The sequence below is a fragment of the Fragaria vesca genome, linkage group LG3 (genome assembly GCF_000184155.1).
Source record: "Fragaria vesca subsp. vesca linkage group LG3, FraVesHawaii_1.0, whole genome shotgun sequence".
Classification (NCBI taxonomy): Eukaryota; Viridiplantae; Streptophyta; class Magnoliopsida; order Rosales; family Rosaceae; genus Fragaria; species Fragaria vesca.
This window is the reverse complement of record NC_020493.1, coordinates 7,251,167-7,263,618: the sequence shown is the minus strand read 5'-3', so window position 1 is coordinate 7,263,618 and position 12,452 is coordinate 7,251,167. Positions and strand designations below refer to the sequence as shown.

General features: G+C 41.4%; 3 protein-coding genes, 1 non-coding gene and 1 pseudogene across 4 annotated transcripts; 1 reads left to right on the top strand and 4 right to left on the bottom strand.

Moving 5' to 3' along the window:
* Positions 1–874: 874 nt before the first annotated feature.
* On the bottom strand, positions 875–1,510 carry LOC101308558 (fruit bromelain-like). Its single transcript, XM_004295524.1, has 2 exons — positions 1,068–1,510; positions 875–980 (listed from the first exon to the last, which is right to left on the bottom strand). The coding sequence occupies exons 1-2, from the start codon at positions 1,508–1,510 to the stop codon at positions 875–877; spliced, it is 549 nt and encodes a 182-aa protein (XP_004295572.1).
* A 1,255-nt stretch (positions 1,511–2,765) lies between these two features.
* LOC101314636 (pyruvate decarboxylase isozyme 1-like) lies at positions 2,766–5,778 on the bottom strand. Its single transcript, XM_004293878.1, has 6 exons — positions 5,292–5,778; positions 4,357–5,082; positions 4,163–4,251; positions 3,936–4,053; positions 3,466–3,654; positions 2,766–3,314 (listed from the first exon to the last, which is right to left on the bottom strand). Exons 1-6 carry the CDS (start codon positions 5,766–5,768, stop codon positions 3,144–3,146), a joined length of 1,770 nt encoding a protein of 589 aa, XP_004293926.1. The 5' UTR covers positions 5,769–5,778; the 3' UTR covers positions 2,766–3,143.
* A 3,264-nt stretch (positions 5,779–9,042) lies between these two features.
* On the top strand, positions 9,043–9,114 carry TRNAP-CGG. The gene has a single exon. It is a non-coding gene; the product is annotated as a tRNA-Pro (tRNA).
* A 121-nt stretch (positions 9,115–9,235) lies between these two features.
* On the bottom strand, positions 9,236–9,789 carry LOC101314351. The gene is made up of 2 exons (XM_004293877.1): positions 9,604–9,789; positions 9,236–9,491 (listed from the first exon to the last, which is right to left on the bottom strand). The coding sequence occupies exons 1-2, from the start codon at positions 9,714–9,716 to the stop codon at positions 9,368–9,370; spliced, it is 237 nt and encodes a 78-aa protein (XP_004293925.1). The 5' UTR covers positions 9,717–9,789; the 3' UTR covers positions 9,236–9,367.
* Positions 9,790–10,501: 712 nt separating this feature from the next.
* Positions 10,502–11,791, bottom strand: LOC101308270 (annotated as a pseudogene).
* Between the last annotated feature and the right edge of the window lie 661 nt (positions 11,792–12,452).

Genomic DNA, 12,452 nt, shown 5'->3' with positions numbered 1-12,452 from the left:
TTTACGTACTCACAAAGTCTTAATTACATAATTTATAGTAAAAAAAAAAGATGTGTATCTAGCGTTACAAAGATGTGTTAATAAAATTTCTCTTCTCTTATTCCAAATAAAAAAAATAAAAAAAACAAAAAACTCTTTTGGGAATGAAATAATAGTACAAGATTCAATGAACAAACCACCCTAGCTACCAAAGAAAATAAAGACAGAGCCAACAAAGGGTAATAACCCGAGGGTAAATGGAAAAACGTACACTTCTGGAGTTATGAATTTCACTTGTAGTTGTTGGATAGGAAGCATACGTCGCAAGGCTGTAGTGACCTTCCGGGGAACTTGCATTTCGAAGAATTCTCATGCATCAATTTTCACCCCAGTGGTCTCCCCATGAATTTTTCAGTAACCAGTAATCGATGCCATCTTCAGTTTTTCCAGAGGCGATTACTGTAACTGCGTGGGTAAGGCTGGTTCCACAATCGCCAGAAAACACTCCACTTGAATAGTACAGAAAATCTTTTCCTTTAGGATTAATTACAAAACACCACCCGAACCATGATGCTATTTTTATTTTCATACCTAACTATCAAAAACTTGTATTTTTATACACGAAGTTTCATTCCGTTAGCATTTTGATAGTTAGGTATGAAAATGAAAATAACATCACAGTGGGTGGTGTTTTGTAATTAATCCTTTCCTTGATAGAGGCACTTGTTTGTATCCAGTTATTTTGGCAGCATGTTGGTTTTCCTTGTTCTGGTCGCATGCTCCTTCCATGGCTGTATATCGGTGACATTCTTCGCTACTAATTCCACCATTTTCCTGAATGTATTGGAATGCACGTATCATGTTACCACCTTTGCAACCGTTGTTGTAAATGTCTCTACTGCAGTCCACAAGCTGTTGCTCTGATAATGGCATCAACTGACCAGTTCGTAATTTGATTATCCCCTCCACAGCTGCCACGGCTGAAAATGCCCAACAACAACCTAGATACACATGTATAAAATTAGTAAAAGTAAAAAACATAAAGTTCCCCTGTTTCTGATCAGATGATATACAATTAAGGAGCTTACGCTTGGTTTTTTACAGGGGTGACGGCTCTGTGTTTCCTCCGGTCAATGCTGGCGGGGATATTATCGGCGTCAGACTCGTTTTGGTACTTGAACGAGGTTGAGGAGGTGGCCATTCTTTCGAATCCAGTCTGCTGACGTCCGAGGATTTCTTCATCCGTAATGTCTGAAAAATGATTGAGGCCTAGCTGGTAAGTTTTCTTCTCATGCTTGTTGAACTTGTGGACGTAGTCCATGTTGGCCCTGAAGATTGCGAAACGCCGGCTCTTCTCCTGGCCGTTGGAGTAGACGCGGCCGCGCTTCGCCGTCCATTGCTCGAACGTCTTGACAATGTTGGCGTAGTTGAATGAGCGGGACAATGTGGCCTGCGATACTGATCGAGTGCAAGGCACTTGCAGGCTGAGGATGAACAAGACAACTAGAATGTCTCCTCTTATTAAAGCCATTTGAAGTAAGAAAGAAGTGATGATGATGATCACGAGACCGTAGAAGTTTATTGAGTGTAAGTGCTCGATGAATACTGGCTGGTTCTTTATAAAGAACTGAACATCTGAACTAGGTTCGAATTGAACCGTTCAATAGATTTCCGGTTTTGAAGAGTGTTCTACTGTAATGACATTCTTCCAGTTTTGAAGAGTTCTATTGTAATGATACTCTTCCAGTTTTGTACGAGGCTATGGCAGTTCTGTAAGAGTTCTACTTTAACGAAATTCGTCCAGTTCTGTAAGAGCTTCTACTTTTTAAGTATAATTAGGAGGCCGGGTTTAGGCTGGTGGTTGCATGATTTAGTGATCATTGTAATGATCTGCATGAATGATGGTGACATCAGGGTGAAGTGAATCGATTTAGTTCTATTTGAAACTGATCACTGCTGTATTCAACAAACCTGTTTAACCAATTAATACAACCTGTGGAAGAGTTATTTTGTTTCGTCTGAATCTGATATTTTGTAAGGTAAATGGGAAGGTAACAGATTATAAAGTTGAGAGGTACCACAAGTGTCATTACCCCAAGCTCGAGTAACTCCTGCAAAGCAATACAGACACCAGAATTACAGGACTTTGTACACTTGTAGCAACTATGATCCTAACTTTTGAGAGACTTACTGATGGTTGAAGAGATTTCTTTTATCACTTACGGTACATATGTTTGAACCTGTTCTATTTTTCTCCATGCCAACAACGAATCGTTCTAATTAATCGTCTCCCTCCAATCTTTTCCACAAGAACTAGGAAGCTGGAGAGGAGTTTATTGCAATCTGTAAGTAAGAGAGATAAGTACTAAGAAACAGAGTCACCCACACTGTGTACCATATATGTTGACGAAAGTAGGTCTCCCCATATGGAGGAAAGAAGTAGTGGAAATAACTGTTATTGGAGCTGATATATAAGTTGTTGCCAGTATCAATAATCGAATCATTAAAGCTGAAGAATGAGTTGTAGCACCCAAATGCTCGTGGGATGAAGACTGTTAGTAAGAGGAGGTTCATCAAATATGGTGAAGAAGATGAAACCATTGAATGAGATTTCTCTCAGATTTCGAACTGTAAAACAAGACATTGAAGTACAAGGTAGAGTTGTGAAAAGAAGGGGACTGCATTAAGGTTGCTGCATAGAGATGGTATCTTTATGCAGAAATAAAGTTAAATAGTGCTGTGTCTGAAATAAAATCAGAGACATAAGCATCGGTAAATTTGAATTTAGAAAAGGAAACCCGATTGCAAATTATTTATTGCAACAAGAATAATAGTGCCAAATTTAAGAGCATTAGAAGAAGAAACAGAGTCCAAGTGTCCAACAGTTATTAGCTCTTGCAGAATACAGTTTAGCTACATGCATTTGAACTCGATACTATTTACCTTGGATGACAAGTAAGACCGGTAGCCATTGAGTGGATGTGAATATACATACAATACAACTAGAATAATCAGTGTCCCAACAGAGAGGAGAATGGAAGTTATTGGTAAGATGTCAGCCCTGCTGCCCTGTCTCCATTTCTCTTATTTCTATTTACAACATTACTAGCTTCTCAGCTTCAAAATTCGGATCTTCCAACTTTGACTCTTTCAGCTCCGATCCACTACTGAGGATTTGGAGGTCGGCTGTTAGCAGCTGAAACTCGGGATCCCCATTCCAGAAGCTCTTTGCTAGTGTCATCTTTGTGCACAAACACTTCGATGAAGCATAAGCTGTCCTTGTGCTCCCCTGTTGCTTTCGCAATTGCTTCCGTTAAGTCCTCCTCGGTACGAACCTGAATTTAGACAAACTATCATCTGTCAATTCAAGAAAAGAGAACTTTGACAAGCCTCGACAGCTAATAAAATAAATTGAGTAATCATTATGCCCCATTTTAGCCTAAATACAAGGATAAGAAAGTTGTTTCCAATGTGCTCAGTGCCAACCTTGGTAGTCCAGCATTTGCCTTCACCATTGTGGATTGCATCAACAAGACCAGTATAATCCCAGTTCTTAATGACATTATATGGTCCATCATGAATCTCTACTTCGATTGTATAGCCTCCGTTGTTGATAAGAAATATGATGGTATTCTGTCCACATCGGATCATTGTTGAAATGTCCTGGGCAGTTACCTGAAATGAAAGAGATATGCTATTTACCAACCATATGCCATATATCTAGAATGTCTAGAACATGACCTATTTTAAGTCAAGTTCCACTCTCTTCAAATTGTGTTGAACTCTACCACACCTCATTCCCAATTCAGTATTTCAGTTAGTATACTGAACAAAAGAGCTATACTTGTGAACATAAATATTAGTCACAGTAGCAGATATGGACAATAGGGTCACTATCCTCATTTCTTTTAATGTAGCATTGCAATTTTATGCTGTTATGATCAGATATAACTAACCTGGAAACTCCCGTCACCAATGCAAGCAATTACACGTTTATCTTTGGCACCCTGAGCATAGCCGAGAGTAGCACCCACTGACCACCCAATAGATCCATACTGCATCTGGAATTCATACCTGAATAAAGTTGATACAACTGGTTGGACACCTTCTTCATGTACACATTTACAAACAGTTGTACTTGATACTGTATAATGGAATTGTCTCAGGGAAAATCACAACTTACCCACAATTCTCAGGGAGGCGGAGCTTCTGACAATTGAACCATGAGTCACCAGTTTCGGCAATTATGGCAGTTTCTGGGGTGACAATATCCTGTAAACAAGTTCAATTAACAAAACAAACATTCTTAGTCTCAATACAATAACCACAAACACAACATGGATAAAGAAGAAATAATACTGCTGCTTCTTAACTAACCTGAATGTGCTTAAATAGAACATTTACTCTAAGAGGTTCATCTTTCTGAGCTTTCAGAGGCATTCCTGGGGGAACAAAAATTCTGCGGTAGTTCTCCATACCGGTACTGTTTTTCTTCAGCTTCTTGGCTAATGCACTCAAGAAGTCACCCATGAAAACCCAGCAAAATGATGGACCATTCCCAATGGTCACACGATTTGGCTCCACAATAATTGCCTTCTCCTTCTTGATCAGCAAGGAGTACCCAACAGAGCTATAATCATTAAAAATCGGGCCAGCAAAAACATAAGCATCTGCAGACTCCACAATCTCTCCACAGAAACTAGTGCTCACAGCACCCCAATAAGTCCCAATGAAATGTGGGTGGTGCTCCGGCACCATACCCTTACCGGAAGGCATAACTGCTAACGGGTACCCACTAGCATCTGCAAGCTCCACAAAGGCCTTCTGAGCCTTTGCCACTCTTAGCTTGGGCCCACCAACAAGCACAGGCTTCACTGCCTTGTTCAGGAAAGCAGCAGTTGCTTCAACAGCTGCCTCCAACCCTAACGGATTGCTTACTTTTGGCTCAAGAAAGAAGGGAACAGGGTCTCTACCAAACGTGGGGTGAGGAATTGCAGGCAAATTACAACTTATGCTGATGTACACCGGCTTGCTCTCCTTCAATGCTGTCGAAATTGCCGTGTCGATAAGCTCATGCCCATCTTCCAAATTATTCACCACTGCCTATCAAAATGAACAAACATGACTTCAACAACATTAAATTATACACCTTTAGAACATGATACAACAATGTAATAAACAAAATATCGAATATCGAGAATTAAAGAACATCATTCACTTTAAAATTACTACAGAAAAAAAAATCGAAAATTTTATAGATATTTTAGAGCTTGAGAACAGCACTCTACTGTCTAAGCTGTGGTGCTTTCTACCTGGTAACAAGTCACAGTTTGGAAGCACCGGAGCTCCTGAGAGAAATCGGGCGACCCGATGGTGTGGTGGAGGATCCGATTAGTCCCGTAATCATTGGAGTTGGGCCCGCCAACGATACAAATCACCGGCAAATTCTCACTGCAAGCACCGGCGATAGCGTTCAAGACGCTGAGCCCACCAACGGTGAAAGTGACGACACACGCGCCGACGCCCCTGGCGCGCGCGTAGCCGTCGGCGGCGTACCCGGCGTTGAGCTCGTTGCAGCAGCCGATGAGGTTGAGCTCGGGTTCAGCGATCAGGTGGTCCAAGAGAGTCAAGTTGAAGTCGCCGGGGACGGAGAACACGTCATGAACGCCGATATCGACGAGCCGGCGAGCCAGGTATCGGCCCAGAGTGCCGCTGCAGGCGGCGGGGACCACCGGAAGCGGAGCTGAAGTGGGCCGAGGCGTTGCGCCGATGTCTGTACAAGGTTCCATATGTTTAAGAAGTTCTGATCAAAGTGTGTGTTGCTGATTTAAGGGTTCTGGGGTTTTAGCGGTTTATGCTTATGTATATAAAGACAGGGATCAAAGCTCTGGGTTAGTGTTGGTTTAGGAAACTGTGGGTTTGGTTTAAAAGTGTTGGAGGGTTGAAAAAGGTGGTGTTTTCTAGAGAAAGGAGGTAAGAAATGTCTGGATGTGGGTTTGATACTTTGATTGTTAGTATTAGAATAATGCTGTTGAGGTGGGAAGTTGATTTTATTGGAGAGTTGGGAATAGAGAACAGGGAAGAATGAAAGGTTCAAAGCCGAAACAAAGGAAAGTGGAATAGACCAAAACCAGAGATGATTGCTGGTTTGCGCCTCTGAATTGTAGCCGTCTGTGTTTCGGTTTGATGACTTTTTGACTAAAAACAACAGACTTTCTGGACAAAAGCTTGGTTGGACCTTGATTGTGGATTGGAACGGGCCCGGTCCAATCATCTTCCCCGCTCTTAATCCGGTGAGTCCATTGGGCACGAGGCATGCGATGCGGCTTTTTTAAGGTCACCCGGCGAACCAAAAACTATTAAACCCAGGTTTATTGTTGGTTTTGAATGCGCCAAACTTTTTTTCTGTAACCCTTTTGACAGTGGTTTTGTTTGGTATTGTGGTTTAAAAACTTAAATTTTTCAAAAATTTAGTTCTGAATAAGCAACATATAACCTGCTTTCTAAAATTGTGGTTATTTAAACTAAAAAGTTCTAAAGAAACACGTTTTAAGATTTTACCAAACCGAAAATTTATCTAAAATGGTGATTTTAAGCCCCAAAACTCAATAGCAAAGCCTAAAACCTAAAGCCTAGGAGCAGTGGCGTAGCCTAGGAGCAGTGGCGTAGCCAGAAATCTCACTTAGAATGGTGAAGGTTTATTGACTAAGAAACTAAATTCATTCTCAGTCACTCTCTAGCAATGACATAGTTTTATTTTAAAAAGTAACACAAATAATTTCAACTGTTTGTTATATACAAATTCGTAATGAACATTGTTCCTAAAAAGACTAGTAAATAATCATCTAAAATAAACTCTGAAATTTCATATCATGCACGATTAATATTGAAAATAATGTGTTACTTTTTCTTCAGTGTCAATCCATAATGCATGACAAACATTAATGTGTTGCTTCTATTTAGCTTATTTGTAAAGAAATATACGTGATGTTGTGCCTCCGGCTTCTGCAGAGCACTTTTTCTCTAAACCCTAGGGTTCATGACTGGCGACGACGCTCTGGGGAGGGTGGTGCTCGTGATGTATGGTTGTGATCGGTGGTGGCGTTGGTGTTTCTCGGCCTCGACCATGCTTTGGCGTGGAGTAGTGGATTCATCTCTCCGGGAGGGATAGCTCTTGAGCGAAGAGGAATGGCACAACACTTAGGCACCCTAAAGTCCTACAAGGGTCCAACAAAGTGCATGGTCAGGGTGCGCAACACTTAGGCACCCCATGGTTCGGCAAGGATCCATCAGGGTGCGCGGCAAGGGTGCACAGTAGGGTGCACATCACCTATGCACCTAAGGGTCCGTAAAGGGTCCAGTAAGATGCATTGCAAGGGTCTAGCGGAAGGGTGTAAACCGTGTAATATCTCTATCACCCTAGGGTCCGATACGATGCGAGCCTTGGGAGCACAAGGGTGCATGCACTGATGACAAAGACCATGTATTGGGAGTAAGCAACACAATGGCACGACGTGGGCTGCATAAATGATGGCACGCACAAGGAGCTGGGGTCGACTTGGCTTCGGGTGTGGTTGGCAGGTATGCTTGTCTCTAGGTGGGGGTGGCTGGGTGGCGGATTCCGATGGCAGTGCGTCGGGGCTATGGGTTTGGCCAAATGCTAGCTGGGATCTGGTTCCGTTTTCGATGGAGGCTGCTACAGTGGTCGAGCTAGCGGTTTTGCACGTGGGACAACGTCTAAAGCTGCAGTGGAAATCTGGTCCATCGCTTGTCGGTTTAGGATTGGGGCATGCTAGGGTTTCGTTGTCAAAGGAACTCGGGGATTGGGATATGCATTCTGAGGCTCTGAGTTTAGTGGTGAAGGTTGCAGTAGTGACTCTGGCCGGACTCAGGGTGTCGATGATAGGTCAAGGATGGCTATTAGAGGCTGATGGGTGGTTGTCAAATGTTAGAGGGTGGCTGCCACAGACAGTGGTTGCAGGTTGGAGGAGGAAGGAAGGGGAAAGGCGTTGGTCTTGGGCCTGGGCCTTTGTCTGGGCCCAATTCTTATTTTGTTGTCTTATGTGTAAAAGACTCTTCTGGAGGTTCTGCGACTGTGGGCTCTGGGGGCACTCCCTATGTGTAGGGCAGTCTTAGAGCTATCATTCTCTAATAAGCTAGTTTCCTAGTGTTAGTCTTTTGTTTCTACATTTTGTGTTTTTTTTTCGTTTCGGATTTCGTTTGGTTTTTTTTCAAATTTTGATTGGTTGATTAGATTTGATTACTCTAGGGTCATGGCTTGATTCTTACGTGGCCCTTCCAAGGTAAGTCATATGTATGTAATTTTTCTCCTTTACTAAATACAACGTCGTACGTCATTCCTAAAAAAAAAAAAAAGCTTATTTGTAAAGAAAAAACAAAAGAAATGAAAATTAAAACATCAAAGTACATATTAATATGGTAAGAAACCATTGACACAATTTGTATTAATTTGGATTAAGTATTCAATGAGATAATTTTTATTTCATTCCATTGGTGTTAAAGAATATTTATGATTAATTAAGAATTTCTCAAAGGAGAATGGTCGGTTTATAATTCATTCTATTAACAACCAATCTTCATCCAATTGAACCCTCTCGGCCCTAGCTAGCTACGCCACTACCTAGGAAGGTTCAGGAATTTGGTGCATGAGAAATGCTCTAATTATGTGTTGCATGAGTGATGGAGAAATGTACGATCAGCCTTCATGTCTTCTTAACATGTTCCGTCATGTTGCTAAAAGGCGGTTAGACCTTTGTGGATGGTTGTGGGCCTTGTGCCAAACAATAGCCTTAAATGCTCCGGTTGATTTGAGCTCATATGTTTCTTTTGTCTATCTTGGTGGGCTAGAGTGAAATGTCCCTAAACAAAGGGTACTGCATGTTCTTGGGCATACTTGCATGTGAGTTTAGACTTTAGACACCTAATCTCCCAATTGAATGTAGCTGGTTTCCGTTAGTCGACCATCCATAGTTCCAGCATTCCAGATGTAATAATCGTTGTCTTTGGCTATATTTTGTTTTAATCCAGACGTTTAAGCAATGAGGGTGTTTGGTCTAGTGGTATGATTCTCGCTTCGGGTGCGAGAGGTCGCGAGTTCGATTCTCGCAACACCCCCATACAGTTTCTTTAGTTTTTTATGTCCACTTCAGCTTCTCTCAATCTCTCCTATGGCCTAGTTGACTAACCAGAACATAAATGGCAAAATCTGATCCATAAATGGCAAAATCTGATCCATGAAGAACTAATTGGAACACAAATTTCATATATTACATACATCAATGAATTTACGGAACACTTTGTCGAAAAAAAAAAATTGAATTTACAGAACAAGAGGGACATAACTATGAGAATATCACAAAACGCTAATCTAACAAGGGATCTTGGATGTGAACCACTTCATGATTGTAAATGGAGCCTTCACCAACGAAAGAGCAAGCTCAACTATGATCGTCGCACACAAGCAGCATGGACATATGCAAGTCAAGGCCAACCTGCATCACACATAAGAACTGCTTAGCATTGTAATAACATCAAGTCGAAATTCTTGCAATGATATGAAGCCATTTGAGTTATAACAAAGGAATACATAAAAGTGAAACTAACCCGACAATCCAGATGAACACGCCGATAACGGAGAGGAGCAGAGCAACGAAGGCGAAGGGCAGGCCAAGTAGAAACCCTATAGGCCGGCAATCCTCACCGCAACAGCAGCTCATAGCTTCTCTGTTGTTGCAAAGTTTGATTCTTCTTTGGTTTCTGGTTCAGTATATGATATGATTGAATAATGTTGAAGATAATAACTAGGGAAGATGGATATATAAATATGTTTGACGGAGGATACAAACTACTAGTTGGCCAAAGAAAGACGTCTACTCTGCCTGCCACCTTCACTTAAAAACAAGTCAAAGTATCCTTAGAAAAGAACTTATGAACAACCGTGCAAATTATTAATTTTATATATAAATCAAAATTCAACTATGTATGTAATTCAATATCAATTTGGGTGATAATGATGTCGACAGAGGAGCTGCTGATGCCGTATGGAGCTAATGAAGGAATGGTTAAGACTTGGGACCGTCGATTAAGTATGGAGCTAATAGCACCTATTCTCCAGTTTGAGAGTGAAAAGCTTGAACTACTGCCTGCATTAGTCCACAGTTACTGACTTCAGATTCTTTCTTGTTGCACCCCAACAGAATAAGTCTGGCAAAGAATAGACTTACTCTACTTGATTACTGTATCTCAAATTAAGAGGAAGCGATCTCAAATTTTGCTCTTCAAGCTGAGCCAATCTAACTGCGTTTGTGTGTCCGAAACTTCATGAACCAATGGCTGTAGAGTAATTCCAGGATCCATATAGATTGTTTGCTACCTGCTAACCTGCACATTATCTTGCGTTGGAGCAGTCATCAGCTTCGAAATCTTCCCGCTACCAACCATAGATTTTGTTTGCAGTGAGTCGGTGACCTCCTCTAGTCCATAGTAGCTTTTCAGAAATTCATCAATTACTGTCGGTACCAACCAAACTCCATCCAATATCTTTAGATATCCTTCATTTTCTCTCTAAGCTCGCTTACAATGTCCCAATTCCCGGCGGCTGCCAAATTATTAGAGAATGAAACATATGCCCCTGGCCGACTGTTAGGATTCAGCTTACAAAGTTCATTGGAAGCTATCCTTGCCGTCTCAATATCACCATGTACTGTACTTGAAATAAGAAGAGCTGCCCAAACATCGGAATTGGGCTTCACAAGCATCCCCTTTGCAAATGCACATGCTTGACGCAAACGTCCAGCACTTCCCAAGAGATCAACCATACAAGCATAATGCTCCATTGTTGGTGTTATTGAGTAGTCCCTCTTCATGCTTTCGAAGATCTCAAGGCCCTTATCAACCAGCCCAGCATGTCCGCAAGCTGAGAGAGCACTGAGCAATGTGACAAAATTGGGTTTGATTTGGTATTCTGCATTACACTGAAAAGCTCAAGTGCTTCATCAGGATATCCATTCTTCCCATAACCATCAATCATCGACGTCCACGAAAACACATTTCTTTGAGGGATGTGGTCAAAAACTCTCCGTGCATCATCAACTCTTCCACATTTCGAGTACATGTCTAAAAGGGCACTTCCCATCTTTATATCCACGAATAAGTTGGTCTTCATAAGTTGGCATTGCACTTGTTGGCCAATTTCAAATGCTGCCAGCCCCGAGCATGCCCCGATAAGACTAGCAAATGTTGAGATATTGGGTTGGAAATCCAACCGCTGCATATCAATGTAAACCTCAATTGACTTCTTAGCAGATCCAACCGATTTGCTGTAACCTTTAATCATTGCATTAACAACCACAACATCCTTCTCAACCGTCCTCCGGAATATATCTTCAGCATCTTCCACTGATCCTTGACTCATGTACCCTGAAATCATCGACGTTGAACACACGATATTCTTATCCAACATCATGTCAAACACACGCCTCGCATATCCAACTCTCCCATTCTTGAAAATCTAGCGTGCGTATTTCAACGACCCAGATTTCAGGTGGAGGATGAGGAGCTTGATGGAGACATTGTTATTGGGTCGGAACCCGGATTTGAGAATGTGGGCATGGATCTTTTGGCCTGGGGAAGGGTTGTCTGAGTTGATGTAACTCTGCAGAGCAGAGGAGAGAGTGGCGTCTGGGTGGGATTGTGTTGGCGGGAAACCTTGATTTGGCGGGAGAGGAGGTTCGTACGTTTGGGGAGATAACAATGTGCACGGTCTGATCGTGGCCAGTCTTCCGACTTTCATTTTCGGCCGTTGGAGTTTCGATTCAGTACCTTTAGCTTTCTAGCTTGATTATTATAGCCTTTGAGAAAACTAGAAAAGTGACTATAACGCATGAGGAAACGTTTTCTTCGTTGTGGGGATATGAAAACAGCTTCCATTTGCTTCCTCATCCTTCAATAAGACTAATTGAGTGGATTATGGATCATTCGAGCAATGCCTTTTACTTTCTTATTAATCGAGTGACTTTCATGAAACTATATATGATAGTTGTAATCCGACGTCATACGTACAAATTAAAGGTATGTAAATTGCAAACTAATTGGTGCCATTTTCTTAGCAAATCCAACTTTGGTGGCACTATTCAATATTTATAGACCTGAGTATGATTGACAAACCAAGTGGGGTTGATGGACATTCTCCTATCAAACCTAACAAATTTGTTTTCTTTTTCGACTATGAAAACGATATCCACAATATCGGAATTAGAGAAATATCATATCACGAATAGTGTAATGTGTAACTTGTTTATTATTTTTTGGGAAAATGCCTTAATGCCTAAATATTTGAAAACTAAAGCCCATTCCAATTAAAGTCTTATCTTTGTGCTCATTCTAATTATTCTTGAGAAAAAGACGTTATTACCTTGTGTAACTAAATCACACAAATCTTATCTCTCTCTCTC